Here is a 20,238-nt window from a genome sequence, read left to right on the forward strand (position 1 = left end):
TTTGGGTATGTTTATGGAGCATACCATTACAGCAATACTTCACTCATCTTTTGTTCTTTGGAAATTAAATATGGATTAATTACATCGTTATTGTGTCGATTATTTGTCTAGCTTTGGCTTCTTGTTGACAAGGTACTTTGACACACTCAGGAATTTCCACTCCCTTTTCTTCCAGGACAATTCCTCATTTTTTAGGTTGTTGTGCAAGTTTCAACTCAAAAAATAACAGTTGTTGAAAAGTGAGCCTAAATGTCTCTGCACTAGATTGAAAAATTAAATGGAGAGTGGTAATACTTTTTTTTTTTTTTGAGATGTACTTACAGTCCTAAGATATTAAAAGTTTCAACAATTAGAGTTTACTTGGGTTCAAACACAACAGTGTTTATTTTTGTTTACAAATTCTCAATCATCTCTGGGGGAAAACACATCAATTCGTTAACCTTAACCTTAACCTTAATTCTAACAGAAAAATCCTGAACACATTTTTGTATTAGCTTTAAAGAATAGAGCTGGTCCTGCACTACATATTTTTCACTTACATTGAAGTTAAAAAGGATACATTATGTTCCAACTTAGAATAGGGTTCCTTAAAATATTAGCCCTGTGTGTTCTGAATATTTTCATTCTCCTAGGTGACTGACAGGACAAAGCATTTTGAAAGTTGGCTGACAATTGTACTTTGTTTTACTTAAAAATGTTATTCTGAAGCTAGTACAAATCTCAGTTGAAAGAAACTTTTCTCTAAAAGAAACTTTTCATTTTAGAGTGTGCTCAGAAATATGTATGGTTTATGTTATGAAAAGTTAGATCGGTTGCAGTTGGAATAAACAGCTTTGACATATTTTCCTTAATTGGTAATGAGTGAACAATTTGAATTGGTTCCAAAGATTAGGTGCTTAATTATAGCATTCATAACATTTTTGCACAGTGAAACTAACTGGTACAGTTCCTTGTCTGAAAAAAAAATGGAAGTCAGTTAAAATGACTTTCTCAACGAGAGTTCCTTATCAGAACCATAGAACAGGGAAAATTATTTGAGAGAACTGTTTTCTCAGTTTTCCCAAAGGTGATTCTTAACCAGACCACCCTACAGGCATAGGAGAGATGTTAATTCATTACATTAATGCCAGGCCGTTAGGGATTAATTCTCTTGTTAACTCTAGTTGAGAAAGGCTACAACTATCCTAAACTCTTGTTTCCTCAGACAAGGCTGTTGTGCAGTGGTTCTCTTCCCTGCTGTCACTAGTGCTGTCTGGCACACTCTTCCTCTCCCTGCCTCTTCTGCCTGGCAAGCTCTGTTTCAACCTGCAGCTCACAGTTTGATTCCCCTTCTTCAGAGGGGAGATCACCTTTCACAGTACCCATCTCACTTGCATTTATTTACCCGTTGAACATGTTTTCTGTTAGAATGTAAGCGTCTTGAAGTAGGAGTGTTGTTTCCTATTCAGAGAGATGTTTCCCTAACATCAAGCACATCCAATAATGTTCTGCTGAACTGATACGGAAGAGAGCCATTCAGTGCAAATTATTTTACAGGCAAATAATTATATACAACAGTAACTGTTAGGACATTTTAGCAATATTGTTTTCTCTGTTGTAGAAGATTTCAAATATAATGCATCCACCACCCAGCAACACGTGGCCATACTGTTTTACTGTATCCCCTTCTAATCCCTCCCTCTGAATTATTTGGAAGCAAATTCTAGAGATCATATAATTTTATATGTAAGCACTTAAGTATTTATCACTGAACAGTAAAGACTTTAAAAAAATCATAATGCTACTATCACACCTAAAAAATCAACAGCAGTTCCTTAATATCATTAAACACTGTAAGTGTCCAGGTTTCCTTAAGTGTCTCATGTTTTTGCAGTTTGTTTGAATCAGCATCTAGACAGGGTCCACAGGACCATGTCTTCCTAATGTTCTTCATGGACCAACCGGAGATAAAGAATCCATCTTGATTTATGGATGAACAAACAGTTAAGACACACGTTTATTATTATGATCAGCAGATAGTATTTAAAAAGTTATATTGATTGTATGAATTTGGTTAGTTTTGCGGATGATAAGTTCTTTAAAAGAGCAATTGGATTTAGTCAAAAGATAGTTTATAGCAAAGTAGTTAAGAGTCCAGGCTCTGGAGCCTGGTTCTGAATCTTGGCTTGCCACTGTTTGTTTGTTTTTTTTAATTTTTGTCCATGTTGGGTCTTTTCTTGCTGCACGCTGGCTTTCTCTAGTTGCAGCCAGTGGTAGCTTCTCTTGTTGCGGAGCACAGGCTCTAGGCACACGGGCTTAGTAGTTGTGGCTCGTGGGCTCAGTAGTTGTGGTTCGTGGGCTTAGTTGCTCTGCGGCATATGGGGTCTTCCTGGACCAGGGCTTGAACCCGTGTCCCCTGCATTGGCAGATGAATTTTTGACCACTGCGCCACCAGGGAAGTCCCTGCCTTGACACTTTTTAACTGTGTGACCTGTGGCTTGTTATTTAACCCCTGCCTGAGTTTCTTCATCTGTAAAACAGTAGTAAAAACAGAATTTTAACAAATCATATTTTGAAGATGAAATGAGTTAGTGCATGCCGACACTGAAAGTACTTGATATTAAGTCCTGTATAAGCATTAGTGATTGTTGTAATTGTTGTTAGGTGGATTTAAAACCATCAACTTACTACTCATGATATCAGTATTAGCCTCTTAGTGTGAAGATCTGCTCACGAGTGATGGTCATCCCACTCCAAGACTAGCACAGAGAAACCCAGAGCTAGGTGTGCCAAGTCAGAGCTTTCTATGTAGGAACCTTAAAAGAGAAAAAGCTACAATTAAAATACATAAAGCATCTTTTCTTGTGATATAAATAGGCATACATGCTATCACTGTTTTAGATAGAGTTTCTCTAATTTTCCAGAAATAAGTGAAATCTCTGTGATGACCTGGGAAAGAATGCTGCTACAGCATTTTGAAAATAATAAGTTAATTGCTATTGAGTCTACTTTGTTTAAGAAGGCAAGAAAATCAGTAGTATCTCCTAGAAAAAATTTCTGTCAGAAATAGTTTGAGGTATATGGGGCAGAAATTGCTTTAGGACTATATGCTTCAGTTATCTTAGATTCAGCCATGTGGAATACCTTCCTGATTATGTTAGTAATTGCAGTGTTTTATTTTTTTTAATGCCTCTGTTATTTGAAGAAGGAAGTGTGATATTTGAAGGAATGTACCTTATAAATAAAAGATCCCTTAAATTCCTGTCACACTTTTATAAGGAAGGGAGACTTACTTGAGTTTATGTATTTTAGATACATCATTTCTTTACATTAATAGTCTTTGGTGCTTATTAGTTTTATTTTACAGATTAGGGAAATTTTTTGCTTATCTACTTTAATATGTTTTAATCTTGAAATTTTTGAATCTAATGTAGCAAAAGAACACTTGTGTATATTTGAATGGCAAAACCACATTCTTCTGTGACCGATTACTCATAGTAACCGAAGATATACGGACTCATAAGTATTCTAACTGACCAGAATGGAATGTGGGCGTGTCCATGAATGAATATAGTTAGTCTAGTTTTGTATCTTGGGAGTGATATGTTTTATTGTGGGGGAAATTATCAGACATATATGAATTTGTGTAATACTATCACTTTTGAGTTTGTTGAAGACTTTTATTTAAAGGGTGAAGGTCTTGTGTTTTGGAAGGCATTTGGCTCATAAATTACTCTTTCAGTGACATAGCATTTAGGTTTAGTGTTACTTCTTTCAATGAGAAATCATTCCTAAGTAGAGAGTTGTGCCTTCTTCCAAATTTAGCTCATGCTTCTTTTGCATACTCAGAAGGATTAAAAAGATTATTATTCTGTTTTAATTAAGCAACTAAAAAGGTCAGATGGAGTTTAATTCCTTAGTCTGCACTAACTGCTATATCTGTGTTTGCAGGGCAGTCTGTAAACTCCAGCCAGTAATCTGCATGCCTCCTTTGGTTGTGTTCATTTGAAAGAGAATGAATTGTTTTACGGGGTCTTGTGTTTGCTATACTACACTGATTCGAATTAGGAGCACACATTGGGGTTAGAAAAGAGTAGTATTCACGATTCTATGGAATGGCTAAGATTTCAACTTAAAACTATTTTATTATATATTGATATTTAATTAAATAAAACATAAGATTATTTAGGCTTATTTATTTTTCTCTTAGGAAGTGTCTTATGTCTTCAAAGGACTATTATGCCAGTTATCTCATGCCATCACCCCAAATCTTAGTGGTTGTATTAGTTTTGCTGCTACAACAAATTATTACAAATTTACTGGCTTAACATCACACGTATTAATTATCTTCTGTAGGTCAGAAGTCTGATAGGTTTTGCTGGGTTCAAATCAAAGTGTTAGCAGGATTGTGTTCCTTTTGGACGCTCTAGGGAGAATCTGTTTCCTCGCCTTTTCCAGCTGATAGAGGCCGCCTGCGTTTTTTGGCCCGTGGCCAAAAAATGTCCATCACTCTGACCTCTGCTTCCCTTGTCACATCTTCTCTGACTCTGAGCTTCTGGGCCTCTCTTCCCTCATAAGGACAATTGCCCTTTTGAGGCCCACCCAGAAAATCCAGGATAATCTCTCCATCTCAAGGTCATTCATTTAATCAAGTCAGCAAAGTCTCTTTTGCCATGTAAGGTAACATATTCACAGGTTCATGGGATTAGGACAATGAACAACTTTGGGGGACCATTACTCTGCCTACCATAGTGGTTACAACAACCACCACGTTATTTTCCCTGATTCAATGGCTTAGCATTTGGGCTCAGCTGGGCTGGACTTCTGGTGTCCCCTGCAGTCGTATAGGAGTCTGCTGTGATATACAAATTATCTGGGACTGGATGGTCTAAAATAACCTTCCTCTCAGGTCTGGTGGTTGATGCTGGCTGTCAGCTGGGCCGTGTGTCTAGCAGGCTTAACCTGGGCTTCTTCTTGTGGAGGCAGTGTTCCAAGAGAGTGAGAGGAGAAACTGCAAGACCTCTTGAGGCCTGGGACTGGAAGTCACATACACAGTATCACTTCTGCTGCGTTTTAATGGTCAAAGTGAATCATAAGGCCATCCCAATTCAAGTAGCTTTTGATGGTAGCAGAAAAAAATTTGTGGCCATTTAAAATCTCATACAACTAACTTAACATATTTTATTCCCCCTTTAATGTTCATATTACGTCTGTAATTAAATTTTGACATGGGGGTGTTCATTTGGTGAATCTTGACTTAATTACTTGGGATTTCACTTTTGAAATGTATTTAACTGTTATCGTACATGATGGCAATTAGTGATTTTAGAAGATACCCGAAGTGTTCTGAACCTTTGACGAAACTTGTGTTTTAACGCTCTGATATACATAGAAACTGCTTGAACGAACCCGTGCCAGACGTGAGAATCTTCAGAGGAAAATGGCTGAGCGGCCCACCCCAGCAGCAAGGTCTGCGATTCACGCCAAGCGAGTCAGGGAGCCGCTTTCAGAAGCAAGTAACCAGCAGCCCCTGTCTGATGGTGAAGGTAAAAGGCTTTGTGGGGAAAAGTAAACTTGTCATTTTTTAAAAGGAGATAAGCGCCAAGCATTTTATTGTTCATGCAGAAGAACCAAGGTCTTTGGGAGACAGATGGAATAGCCTCTGGGAGAAAGATCAGCCTTTTGATGGGTTTATGCAATCAAATATTGAGTACTATGTACTTGAAAACTAGTGGTTGGAACTGTGTTTTGATGCTTACATGGAAAGGTTTACTGTTATAAGTAATGTAAACTCGAAGAATTCTTTACTTCCAGATAGTGAAGCATGTTAAATAGGAACATGTCCAAAAAATGATTAGATAAGTTCGTTGAAAATATACCCTTAAATGAGTTGCAGAAGACTGGAAATTTTCATGCTGTACATTTAATTAGATTGATGTTTATGAGGGCAGTCATAACTTCCCACTAATCATACTTCGGTTACTACCAGAACAAGAACACTTGGTTAGACAGCCAATGAAACTGACCTCTTATGGAATTTACATTCCTACCTTTTAAAGTATTAGTTTTCCAGGAGATATGTTAAAACTCATTCTTGGGTAACAATTATATGCCTTGTGTTTGAATAGCTCCTTTTTCTTTTAGGACTTTTAAATTTATTTTATAGGTGTTTGTGGAAGTTTAAAATGTAAAATATTGCTAAACACTTGTGCCAGTGAATTTGTTTGGTATTGACCAGATAATTCAGTCATTTTTTGGTTCTCTGCCTCCTAAACCTCAAGCCAGGTGCCCTTCTACCCTTGCTTACTATTGTTCATGAAAGATTGTTTTTAAAAGCAGAAAGCTTGTATCTACCCTTAGCTCAGCTATGTCACTTTAAGCAGGTAACTTGATTTCTCTGGACCTGATTTTTCTTATTTAAAAATGTGGTGATTGGGCTGTATGATCTTTAAAATCCCTTAGAATATTTGTTTATTCTGTGCGTGTGCACTTTTTATTTCCTAGTGTCTTAAGACCACATAGAATATTATGCATATCTCTTGAGGATGTTATTTGAAGATTTTTTTCATTAAGGGTTTTTCAACCATATGTTTGTTTAAAGAGAAATCTCTTATATCAGATTTCTAAGTTACCAAAAGAAAGTAGAATTTTACGTATTTCTTGTGAGTAAAATCATTTAAAGGAACAGAGAGACAGTGTTTTATTAATTTGTACCTACTGTAAGTTTTTCATGCTGTGAGGAATTACAGAATTTTTAATTTTTTGTCCTTTTTAATCTAGAGAAATCTTGCACAAAGCCATCACCGTCAAAAAAACGCTGTTCTGACAACACTGAAGTAGAAGTTTCTAACTTGGAAAATGAAAAACCGGTTGCGTCAGCTTCTGCAAAACCTGGTTCTCCAAGTCCTATGTCTCCTCAGGCGCAGCCACAAGCGCCACAAAAGCCAGCTGGTGTCAGTGATTCCGTGGCCGCCCCGGCATCGCTGCTGGGAGTGAGGAGAGGGCTAAACTCAAGACTGGAAGGAACTGCAGCCTTCTCAGTCAGAACACGAATGCAAAAGCTGGCTGAGCAGCGACGTCACTGGGATAATGATGATATGACAGGTATGAACTGTGTGAATGGTGTGGTCCTGAAATCTGTGTCAGTACGATTCAACTTGGTCTGTTGACAATTTTATGTATCAGTTAACACATGAAAGGTAAATGCTTTTGATCTATATCCTGAGTATCCATTGCTCGCAAATGGTTTGTATATCAGTATATATTTATCAGTTGGTTGTGTTCTCATCGAAGTAGATGATGATGAGGTTCTTAGACTGGTTCACAGAACCCTGATCTGGGAGCGGAACCATCTTATATTTGCAATAAAAACAGGAGAGAATAAACTATACTCTTGGCGTTATCAGCATTCCTGCCCTTCAGCTCTGTATTCAAGAAATCCTATTTCGTGGATTCACTAATTAAATAAACTTGAGTGACTAAGGTATGCAATGCTGTCCAATAGGGGAGAAAGAAAACTTCAGAAAACATTTCTCAAGCACCTGCAAAGCATGTTTTCATGCTAAGATGCTAGAGACAGATAAAGTGACCTGATCTTTGCCTTTCATGGGTCCATAATCTGATGGAGAGCTTATCTCCTACCTCGTTACAAAAAAAGCCTTGGGATGACTTACAAAAATACCTATATTAAAAATGGGAAAAATGAAGAAATCAAGGTGAAGAGAAGGAAAAACAAAGTGAAGGGTAAAGTTACTTTATTAAATACAGGCCTTAAGGTTCTCCTCACTTGCTAGAGATGGTTCTGAACTTGCTAGCAGCCAATGCAGAGAGGTGAAATGCTATCAATTACATGACTAATGTTTATTAAAAAAAAAAAAAAAAAAAAAAACAGAGCCGTGGTTGGCACTAAGACCTAAGAGAACTTTCTTCCCTGGGTCCTAAAGATAACTGTGGGAGCTAGTGAAGGTGTAAGGTTTCTCAAGGTAGGCAGATAGCTGGCTCCAGGCTCAGTTCAGTAAATGCAGTTCTAAAGTGAGCCAACACAGTGCAGGTAGACAGCTCGGTGACGACTGGGCCTTACCCGAGGAAGCGTTCCTCAAGCTTTGGCTTTCAGCCCAGCTCCTATGTATCAGAATCATTCAGACCACTGGATGGGAATCTCAGGAGTGTGGTGGAGCCCTGAAATTTGCTTTTTATCCCTTCCTTCCTTCCTTCCTTCCTCCCTCCCTCCCTCCCTCCCTCTCTCCCTCTCTCTCTCCCTTCCTTTCTTCCTTCCTTCCTTCCTTTCTCTTTTTTTAAAGCTCTGTAGGTAATTCTGACACATAGCCAGAATTAAGACCAAATGATCTGAGGGAATGGATGGGCTACATATATTGCAGGCAGTCTTCCATAAATATCAATTCTTTTAACTGAAATTTTGATAAGTATTGGATAGAAAAACATTTAAGATGATCCCTTCTAGCAGTGATGATAATCTCAAGAGCAAACACTTACCGTGTGAAATGCTAGGCATTCTAAATATTTCAAAATTCTAATGTAATATAGCATTTAATTCTTACAACAATCTTATGACATACATACTACTTTTTCTTCATGTTGTAGAAGAGAAGACTGGGTTCAGAGAGACTAAGGCACCTGCCCACAGTCAGTAGCAGCTAAAATTCAAACCCCAGTTGTCTGACTCTAGGGCTCAACTTTTATGACCTGCCTGATGTTTTGGGGTGTGTTAACAGGGCGCTGATAGTCCACGTTGTAAATTATAACTATTTATTTTAGTAGTGGGTGGGGTTAACCATGCTTCTTTATAATGTCTGAGGAGGCTAACCAGTAAATGTGCCCGAATAGAAGAATGTTCCATTTCTATTTTGTAGGAAATATCTATGGGCAGAGGACTGGAGATTTTCCTTTTAAAAAAAAGAAAGAGTGTTGTGATTTAGGGCATGATCAAGAATACAACCAAGGCCCTAAACATTCTAGAGAAGGAAGCTTTGCAGCAGTGATTTCTAACATGTTGAAAGCAAATGTTAACAAATGTCCACCTCGACCTTGAAAATAAATCTCATTAAGGCATCATAGCCTGTCTAATTTTAAGCATTGAAACTTATGAATAAAGTGTTTGTGATGAATGATTTAGTGAGTACTATACAGGACTGTGGGTATAGCCAATTAAAGGTTTGAGGGATTATTCTAAAATATAATTTATCTGAAGGCTTTCTTTCAGAATAGTTAGAGGAGCTAGAGGTCTATTAAGCCCATTCCTAAAACATAACAGTAAAACTGTTGTCTACTTAGAGGACAGTGCTTATTCTAAAGAAAATGATGAAGGTATGCAGAAAGGTATTGTAGGGAGGGTGGTGGTCAGGAAATCTTTTCTGGAGGAGGCAGAGATAATTAACCTGGACTTTGAGGGGCAGCTGGCTTCAGACAGTGGAGATATTCTAGGCAAAAACAACAGAATGGATGAAAAGCACAGAGGTACCGTGAGCATACTGTGTGTATAAAGAGTAGGTATTCTGGTATATAGTTCATGTGGTAGAAAAGCAAGAGATAAATCTGAAAAAGCAGCAGGGTCCAGAGCATTTGGAATTTAACCAGGAGGTGATGGAGAGGAACTGAGAGAGTTTAAGCAGGCAAATGTTTTTGAAAGATCACTCTGGCATCGGAATATAGGAGGGATTGACGAGGGCAGAGATTCCAAGCAGGAACACCAGTTAGAAGGCCAATGCTGTAATTCAGGCATAAGGATGAAGGCCTGTGAAAGTGAAGAGGAGGCTGGATATGAGATTTAGGAGATAGAATCTGTGGGACTTAATGACTGGGTGGTGGATGGTAAGGGAGAAGGGAGGAAGAGGCATGATAAGGAGGAATGTGTTGGGGGCAGTTTCAACTTCAGATATATTATTTGGGGTGTCCGTGGGATAGTCAAATGGAGGTAGCTGGTAGTTAGAAGGAGACCATGAAGGACAGGCCGCAAAGACAGAACTAATAGAGGATGATGTCACGTGGAAATACAAGGCCCGCAAAGTGTGTGGGCATCTGGTGAAAATAGCAAAAGCAACTTCAGGGCAGTGGTGTAGGCAGAAGGCAGGTTGAAGGGAGTTGAGTGGTGAGTGAATATAGTGCAGGGAAAGAGGGACATTACCTAAAAGGGCATATACATTGATGAGAGGATGTTTGGTTGTAGCTTTAAGATGAGAGAGACTTGAGCATATTTATGTGTAGAAAAAAAAGTTTGTAGAAAGGAAGAAGGGGTTATTTGGAGCAAGATCCCTGAGGAGGTTTTGGAGGAGTAGAACTGAGAATTCAGGCAGAATTATAAGCCTTGGACAGCAGGAGGGCTATCTGTTCCATTGACTGAATTTTTGGAATAGAAAGTGCCATGAACTTTGACTGCCTATATACTCTTTATGCATACAGGCCTCCGTAAGTTAAGTATTGCTTATTTGAGATTTATCTCCAAATGAAGTAACTGTGCAGAAAAACATATTCATCTAACCCTATGCTATCCAATACCATAACCGCTAGCAATATGTAGCTTTTAAACTTAAATTAATTAAAATGAAATGAAGTTTCTTATTGCTCTTACCACAATTCAAATGCTCACTAGCCATATGTGGCTAGTTGTTACTGTATTAGACACCATGGATATAGAACATCTCCATCATTGCAGAAAGTTCTGTTGTACAGCACTGGTCTAATACATTTTTAAAACAAATATGTTGAATATGTAATCTTCATTTGTGCAGTGTTATAACATCATAAATTAATCCTAAAAATATAACCTAAATCTACGGTGTCTTATAGATTCATCAAATTATTTGGTGTCTTATAATCCATCAAATACTTGAAAAAAATAGGGGTAACAAAGTGTTCTTTTTTTTTTCTTTTTTAAAATTTGGATTAAGTATCTGATTTGAAAATATATTGTCAAATTTAAGCAGTTTGGTAGTTTCATGCATATGAGAAAAGCTTTTTTTTTTTTTGAGTGATCCCTTTATTACGCACATATATAACTCATGAACTTTAACTTCTAAAACATTTTCAGATGATATACACGAAAGCTCACCCATCTCAGCAATGCCGTCAGAGGCTACCTCCCCTCCCAAACCATCCCTTTCAGATGCCTCAGCAACTCCAGTTGGGAGAAAGGGCCGTCTAGCCAACCTTGCTGCAACTATTTGCTCCTGGGAAGATGATGTGAAAAACTCATCTGCAAAGCAAAACAGTGTACAAGAACAGCCTGGTACCACTTGTTTATCCAAATTTTCCTCTGCAAGTGGAGCATCTGCTAGGATCAATAGCAGCAGTGTTAAGCAGGAAGCTACATGCTGTTCCCAAAGGGATGGCGATGCCTCTTTGAATAAAGCCTCATCCTCCAGTGCTGTGGATGCATCTTTGATTAATGTTGCAATTTCCAGCTCTGGGGTAAGTATATATAATTTTGGTCTTTGGAAACCTTTTTTTGTTGTTGTTATGAGTAATAATTTATATATATGTGTAGATATGAATTTTATAACTTACATATAGGATGTTTATATGTATTTTTAGAGTATTTCATAGAAAGTAAAAATCATAACTTTGGTATTCTGTCCCAAGATAAATGAGCAATTGACAACTAAATTACACTAATTTAATGTAACTCCAAAGTATATACTATGGAAGGTGGAACCTCTTCTTAGTCATCCGGGAGAGCCTGAAAATTACTTTCTCTATTAGAATGCTCTATGTATGTGTATAAATACAAGAAAGACATCAAATATCTCTGGAAACTAGTAGCAGTAGTTACCTCTAGAAGGCAACTGTCAAGGGTGGGCATGATACCTTTACTGTATATCGTTTTGAAATGTTTGAAAGATTACCTTGCCCATGTGATATCTCAATGGTTTTTTTTAAAAAAATATGAAAAAACCAAAACAGAGAAAAATGTTGTGTTTCTGAGCATTATCTTTAAGTGTAGAGCCAGGTTTTGGAATTAGACAGACCTGCATTCAATCCCAGCCCTTCCACATAATTAGAAGTGTGGCTTTGGAGAGTTACTTAATCTTGCAAAACTTTATTTTTCCATTTGTAAATTGGGAAAGAAAGGGTTTGGGAGGATTAAATGAGATAATGTGCATAAAGCACTTAGTATGGTGCTTGGCACATAGTAAGTACTTAATAACTTATAGTTCACCTTCAAGTACATGATACAATTTTGTCAAGTTAATATTGATTTAATTAAAATGCAAATATATAGGTAATTTGACCTAATACAGTTAACATTTATAAAGGTACTAGTGTGATAATATAAAAGAAATTGTTTTTTAAAATAGTGAGTGACCCTATTCCTCGTAGTAAATTACCCATCAGTATATTATGCAGACTAAACTACATATTATAATTTGAATAATGGCATTTTCTAAGTTAATTTTTTTCAAACCTTTCAAATTGGTTTGATCTATTAGAGAGTAAGAAACTTTTTTTCATGAGTTTACATAAAGGCTACCAAGCATATAGGATTTGAGTTGTTTTTTTATAGGATTTGAGTGCTTTTTATAGAACTACCTTTAGATATTGTGAATGTTGTTATTTACCCTAAGTATTATCATGTTTCAGAAAGCTACTTCTTCCCCAGTGAAATCTTCTACTACATCCATCACCAGCGCTAAAAATTGTAAGGTACAAAATCCTGAACTACTTCAAAAATCCTCTGTTAGTCCTCTTAAAACAGAGGTGTCAAAATCAACTGAGAGGTCAACTCTATCCCGGACAGTTCGGCCCAAGGAAGAATTAAATAGAGAAATTTGTCTGCAATCTCAACCTAAGGACAAATCTACAACACCAGGTAACATATTTTTAAAAAAATCTAACGTACTGCTGACTATTTTCGGTGTGTCTGTTCTTAGCATTTTAAATATCCAGTTGTTCATGGTACAGTGTTGGTTTGCCAGGGCAAATGCCTGAATGTATCAAGTGAGACTTATTCAAAGTCAGCTTTAATTGATTGAATGAATGTTCATTAATGTAGACTAGCCCAGTTACTGGTCAAAGTGTTTAACTTGTCACATTTTAACAGTTTAAACATGCTTTTTTCTAGAATGACCATGCTAGATACTTTCTTCTTTACTTTTTGATGCAGACAAAGCATATACAACTGGAAATCACATTTTAAGGATATAATGGAGAAGTGTTCTTATAACCAAGCGTGCAAAGCAGTGCTTCTCAAACTTCACTATGAAAGCACCCATAGTAGCAAAGGGAAGGGAATATGTATACAAATGACTCCACTCCCATTTAATTTATATGTGTGTATATTGTATGTGAATGTATACACATGAAAATTCAATTTTACTATGGTAAACTGATGCTCCAGGAAGTCCATATTTATCTTGTGGTGACTTACACCTTCTGGTACACCCCCGCATGCTATTGGTTGAGAAACATAGGACTAAAAAAATCTGGTTCAAATATAGGGTAATATAGTGTACTTTGAGCTATATTCTTTTTCATTAGAATTGCCTTCGGAAAGACTGTGTTAATTCTACATTTTAACTTCTTAAAAATACAATCTCTCCAGAAATAATAGTTCATCATAAAAGAGACGTAGTCAGAGAGATGAGAGTGGGGAATCCATTAGTTATGGGGTAAGTAGAAACCAGCAGTCAGTTTCCAGATGAGCCAAAATGAGAATTGGAAACAATAGCAAAATCCCGATGTGAAATTGGACTATGACCCCCAATTTTCTAAAGACTTATGGCATAGATAAGAACGACATAAGGGGCATTGTTGGGAATTCCCTGGTGGTATAGTGGATAGGACTTGGCGCCTTCACTGCTGGTCATGGGTCTAATTCTGCCCTTCACCTGTTTTTGCAAATAAAGTTTTATTGGAACACAGCCATGCCCATTTACTGTCTGTGGCTGCTTTCATGCTTCAATGCAGAGTTGAGTAGTTGTGACCATGGCCATATGGCCTGCAAAGCCCCAAATATTTACTCTTTGGCTATTTATGGGAAAATGTTTGCCAGTTAATGATATAGGTAACCTCCTTTTATGTGGTGCAACCGTAGCATTCTTATAATGGAGGTGGTATATATCCCATTTGTTCTATTTTAAATGGATCTCATACTACTTTAAATGAGTACTGTTTTAAGACTTTATAAAATCAAGACATCCTTTGATAAAGTAAATTATCCCTAATTATTATTTTTGAAAGAGAAAAAGGATTTAATCGCTGGATTTTCATGTTAGACTTCCTAAAAGCAAGAAAATAAATTGGGCTGTAGAAATATTAGTAGCTGGGTTATCATGGCCAGGATACTTGGTTGTTAGGGTATATTATTAATGCACATACAGTCAATTTCCAATCATCTAGGTTCTGATTATTTAGTTTAAGGGTTTTCTAATCCCTACTGTCCTCTTACTCTACTTTTTAAAAATTCTTCTTCTTGTTTTTTTTTAAAGAATTAAATCCTATAAAACAAATTTTAGGACATGGAATTAAATAGTATGGTAAAAAATCTTTTTTTTTTAAGGTTTTTTTTTTTTTTTTTTTTTTGCGGTACATGGGCCTCTCACTGTTGTGGCCTCTCCCATTGCGGAGCACAGGCTCCGGACGCGCAGGCTCAGCGGCCATGGCTCACGGGCCCAGCCGCTCTGCGGCATGTGGGATCTTCCCGGACTGGGGCACGAGCCCGCGTCCCCTGCATCGGCAGGCAGACCCTTAACCACTGTGCCACCAGGGAAGCCCTTTTTTAAAGTTTTTTGAACTATTTTCTTTCTGTTTACTTTCTGAATGAATATTCCTAGTAGAATCAAAGCATTTTGGAGCTGAACTGGATTTAGAACTTTTCCCATAGAAATCGTAATTGTTACTTATTCTAAACAGCCTCCTCAAAATGTGTGCATTATCTTTAGGAGGAGCAGGAATTAAGCCTTTCCTGGAACGCTTTGGAGAGCGTTGTCAAGAGCACAGCAAAGAAAGTCCAGCTCGTAGCACACCCCATAGAACTCCCATTATCACTCCAAATACAAAGGCCATACAAGAAAGATTATTCAAGCAAAACTCATCTTCATCTACTACTCATTTAGCACAACAGCTCAAGCAGGTATGGCTTACTGCTTTTAACATTATTCATTACATGGTCTGAGCATAGAACCTAGAAGTCAAACTGTGAATTCTGACTCCAGTCTTTTTGACTGGAGATAAATAGCATCTTGATTCTCTGTATCACTTATTTCAAATTAGAAATATTATTGTCCTATATTCTGTGTGTATTGTGAATTTTTTAATCTGAAAACTGAGGACAAGGTTAGTAGAATTTGAATATTATTAAACATACTTTTGGCTCTTGTGTAAAATAGAGCTTTTGATGATTTCAGGAACGTCAAAAAGAACTAGCATGTCTTCGTGGCCGATTTGACAAGGGCAATTTATGGAGTGCAGAAAAAGGCGAAAACTCAAGAAGCAAACAACTAGAAACCAAACAGGTAATGTAAACAAGAAATGTAAAAGTGAACTTGTTACCAAAGTAACAAGGGATTTAACTTGTGGTTCTGTATTGTAAAATAATTCTTTATATACTATCTCGTTCCAATTAACTATGCAGCTTTCTATTCATAAACTCCTTAAATGGTCATACCAACTTTGCTTGTTCCAGTTAACTATGCAGCTTTCCATTCATAAACTCCTTAAATGTTCGTACCAACTTTGCTTTTCTCTTCTGATATTTTGCCATTTCATGGAACTTTTAATGATGTTTACTGATGACCTACTTAAAATCAAATTTAAAAGGTATTCTCATCATTCAATTGATTTCAGATTCCTTTTAACATTCTATTTAGATGCTGGTTTTCAAATGTTTCTCAGAATCTACTTTTCTCATTAATGATTATATATCTCTCCCCAAATACCATACTTTTAGACTATCTGTAATTCTTTCAGTCACCAAATACCTCCCAGATTTCTCTTTATTCATATTACTGCTGGTCAAATTTCATTGATAAGCCTTCAACAAAATCCCTACTGTGTTAAACTATCTTCTGTTTCATCTACATGCCTACTGTGTACAAAATACTGTGTTAGGAGATATACATACGTATATATATATATATATATATATATATATATATATATATATATACACACACATTTTACTTTCAGTTTTATTGAGATATAATTGACATACAGCACTGTAAATGTTTAATGATTTGACTTACATACATTATGAAATGATTACCACAATAAGTTTAGTGAACCTCCATCATCTCATAGATAAAAAATTAAAGAAATAGAAAAAACATTTTCCTTGTGATGTGAACTCTTAGGATTTACTCTCATAACATACAGCAGTGTTAATTATGTTAATCAGGTTGTACATTATATCTCTAGTACTTATTCATCTCATAACTGGAAGTTTATTCCTTTTGACCACTTTCATCCAATTCCCCCTTCCCCTACCCCCTCCTTTGGTAACCACAAAGATGATCATTTTTTCCATGAGTTAGTTTGTTTGTTTTTGAAGTATAATTGACCTACACCACTGTGTTAGTTCTTGTTGCACAGTACAGTGATTTGATGTTTCTATACATTACAAAATGATCACTACAATAAGTCTAGTTACCATCTGTCACCATGCGAAGATATTACATTATTATTGACTGTATCCCCAGTGCTGTACCTTTCATCCCTGCGATTCATTTATTTTATAGCTGGAAGTTTGTACCTCTTAATTTTCCTGTGTTAGGATATATTTTTAAGCTAAAAATAATAGAACTATATTTAACGTGGGTATCAGTAGAAATAGAATAATACATTTATCCTTTATTCTTTGAGAAGGATCTATTTGATTTTGTTTCCCTTGCTTAACAAATCATGTTTCTCAAGGTCCTGATCTCAACCATTTTTTTGGTCTCACTTGTCCTGGAACATCTCTTTCCCATCCTCATATCTAGCTTCAGTCAATCACAGAAATGCTGATAATGCTTGGCTATTCTGCCCTCACCTCTCTCCTGAACTCTAGTTGAGCTCTGGTTGGCTGGCAGAGCTTTCTATGCTTTGCTGGAATATCTTCCCCATGTAGTCTCTGTCTTCACTTAGGGCTTTACTCTATACTTCCTCATCTAAAACAATCTGGCAGTACCTCCTCGGCTCCTTCCTCTTGTTACTATGTCTTCCCACCCGCTGGCCTCTAGCACATGCACACGTAAGCACACACACATCCAGTGATACATTTTCTAAGTATGTCACCAAGCTTCCTTGTCTTGTTTATTTTCCTCTGCCATTGCCTTAATCATTAACATAGCTTTGTGTGAACACCCTGCTTTTAGTCTGGCTTCTCTCCAGTCCATCTAACCCACTGCTGCTAGAAAAATATTTCTGAAAGGCAGATAGGCATATATTCCCTTGCTTAAAATCCTGGAGAGCTCCCCATAGCTAACATCAGAAAAATGTCTAGTGCTTGGCTTGATATCTAGAATCATTCAGAAATCTGGCTTCTCTTCCCTGCTCCTCCACATGTGTGCTTCAGTCCTGCCATGCAGACTATTTGTAGTCTCTCAAATGTACCCATATTTTCAGATCTCTTTGTCTTTGCCTTGCTAGTCTCTCTGGATGAAATATCTCTGTGGTGAGCTCCTGCTTCATTAAGAATAGGTTAAATTTTAATTCCTTCTGGAATTTTTTACTTGGCCCTTTTCTCAGTCCCCCTCCTGCTTTTTTGGGCCCATGTCATCCTGTTTTTACCTCACTGGAATATTTATCTTCCTATAATTGTTTTAACTTTGTTTTTCACCACTGTCTATGAGAGCCTTATTCATCTCTGTCTATGTTCTCAGTGCTTGACTCACAGTAGGAGCACAGTAAATTTGTCTTTGGAAGAAGGAATGAATGGCCTAATCCTTCCCATCAGCATAGAGCAAGCTATTATCTGTGATCTTAAAACAAAAACAACTCTTTTGATCTCCTATTCCCCACCCTTTCTTTGCCTCCTTTTCATCCAGACTCTTCCAAAAGGGTGTCTCTACTTGTATCTTCCAGTTTTTCTCTTCCTTTCTCTCTTGATCTCTCCACTCAGGCTTTCACCACTACCCATATCAAATTCACCAGTGATCTTCAGTAATCAGTTTTCAGGTGTTTAACTTGACCTATTATTAGCAGCATTTGACATTGTGAATCACTGTCTCCTGTTTGAAGCACCTTCTTCACTTGGTTGCCGGTAGGTCATAGTCTCATGGTTTTCCTTCTACATCTCTGGAAAATAAAAAGCAACCGTTCTTAAATGATTTTTTTGTTAAATGATTCCTGATAAACCTGTGGAATCCCTCCCCAGACAGTTGCACATATACATGTAAAGAAAATTCTGAACACAATAATGGGGAGTTCAGGGGTCTCCCCACCTCAGAACTCATCTGTGGTACCCACGGAAAGAGCAGCCTAAAAGGTGGGAGGGAAAAGCAGTTGAGTATGGTGTAGCTGAAGTCAAGGGAAGAAAGAGCCTTTCAGAAGGGAGGAGTGGTTGGTATTGCCAAGTGTTTGTTGTCAGACGTAGGCTGGACTGAGACCACTGCGTTTTGAAATAAGGAGCTTGTTGTGACTTGGCAGAGCCTTTTAATGAAGTGGTGCGGGTAGAATGCAGGTAGTAGTGGGTGAAGAGCAGAGTCCAGGAGTATAGGCAGTCCTCAGAAGTTTGGTTCTAAAGGGAAGGGAGCAAGGAGGTGGTGGCTAGAAAGGGATAAGGAAGTGGCGTGTGGTTTTGCTTGTACTTGTTTTGTTCCTTCTGAGGAGACAGTTATTTTTTCCCAATATGTGGCTTTCACCTGAATTGGTTTATCTAAAACTGAACTCTGATGTGGATTTTCATTCTCTCTTGCCTACTTGTCCCTAAAAAAGGTTTTACATACTATGAATTACCAAGAATATGAACTAGCACCGAGGCCTTTTGTGTTCTAAACATGGCTGGACCCTTTCACATTCATTATCTGTTTTGTTCTGAGGAAGCTTATATAGAACAATGACTCTTACTTGTTTCATTTAATAACATGTAAAAAGACAAAATTTATAGTTTTGAGAGAGAAAGTTTATCTCTTCATTTGCTTTTTGCAGGAAATTCACTGTCAGAACACTCCCCTCAGAAAACAAGTTGGTCCAAATACCCCATCACTTCCAGTAACAGAAAAGGTGACAGAAAATCAGACACCAGCAAAACCTTCTAGTATAGAACCTACAGGTAAGCGTTTTCTATTTCTACTTCACTTAAAATGTAGATTTCAGTCTACCATAGTTTTGGAAATTGGATTGGAAAGCAGTAATGCTGTTCTAGTGTAAAAAGACAGATTCATTTCTTCATTTCCACTTACCTTTTCATTTCTAGCCGTGCAATATCCTTCTTCCTTAGTTATCTTTCCAGAGTGAGAACGCATACACTTGATGAGAGTGTAAATTACTATAAGGATTTTTTGGAGAAAAATTCAGTAATATCTATTGGATTATAAAGTGTGTGTGCTCTGCAAGTATTTCTGTAAGTTGAATTCTTAGAACTAGTGTGCACAGGTGTATGTACAAATATATTAATTGTAGCACCATTTGTAATAGTAATAAGATTTAAATGACCTAAATGCACATCAGTAGAAGACTGTAAATAAATTGTGCTAAATCCATGTAATCAAATATTATGTAGCTGCTTAAAATGAATTAGGTTGCTTTGTATGTAATGACATTTAATATATCATAGGCAGTTAAATTAAAAAAAAACAATAGTGGTAAAAAAACATATTACTGAAATTCGCCATCTTAACAATTTTTTTTGTGTGTGGTACGCGGGCCTCTCACTGTTGCGGCCTCTCCCGTTGCGGAGCACAGGCTCCGAACGCACAGGCTCAGCGGCCATGGCTCACGGGCCTAGCTGCTCCGCGGCATGTGGGATCTTCCCGGACCGGGGCACGAACCTGTGTCGCCTGCATCGGCAGGCGGACTCTCAACCACTGCGCCACCAGGGAAGCCCCATCTTAACACTTTTTAAGTGTACAGTTCAGTAGTGTTAAGTATATTCACACTGTTGAGGAACAGATCTCTGGAACTTTCATTTGGCAAAACTGAAACTCTATACCCATTAAACAACAACTCCCCTTTTCCCTCTCCTGAGCCTCTGGTCACCAGCATTCTACAATTCTGTTTCTATGAGTTTGACTACCTCATATAGATTAGATACCTCATATAAGTGTGATAATATAGTATTTGTCTTTTTGTGGCTAGTGTATTTAATTTAGCATAATGTCCCAGGGT

The 20,238-nt window shown here is 37.3% G+C and overlaps 1 protein-coding gene across 3 annotated transcripts in view; it reads left to right on the forward strand.

Annotated features, from left to right (window-relative positions):
* Positions 1-20,238, forward strand: part of ANLN (anillin, actin binding protein) — a 54,409-nt gene that overhangs the window by 970 nt on the left and 33,201 nt on the right. For all 3 annotated transcript variants that reach the window (XM_060108787.1, XM_060108786.1, XM_060108788.1), the window contains exons 2-8: positions 5,372-5,525; positions 6,760-7,083; positions 11,024-11,403; positions 12,574-12,802; positions 14,874-15,064; positions 15,339-15,446; positions 19,060-19,183. In XM_060108787.1, coding sequence (XP_059964770.1) covers positions 5,372-5,525; positions 6,760-7,083; positions 11,024-11,403; positions 12,574-12,802; positions 14,874-15,064; positions 15,339-15,446; positions 19,060-19,183 — 1,510 coding nt within the window. The remainder of the gene's footprint in view (positions 1-5,371; positions 5,526-6,759; positions 7,084-11,023; positions 11,404-12,573; positions 12,803-14,873; positions 15,065-15,338; positions 15,447-19,059; positions 19,184-20,238) is intronic.

The sequence above is a fragment of the Mesoplodon densirostris genome, chromosome 9 (assembly GCF_025265405.1).
Source record: "Mesoplodon densirostris isolate mMesDen1 chromosome 9, mMesDen1 primary haplotype, whole genome shotgun sequence".
NCBI lineage: Eukaryota > Metazoa > Chordata > Mammalia > Artiodactyla > Ziphiidae > Mesoplodon > Mesoplodon densirostris.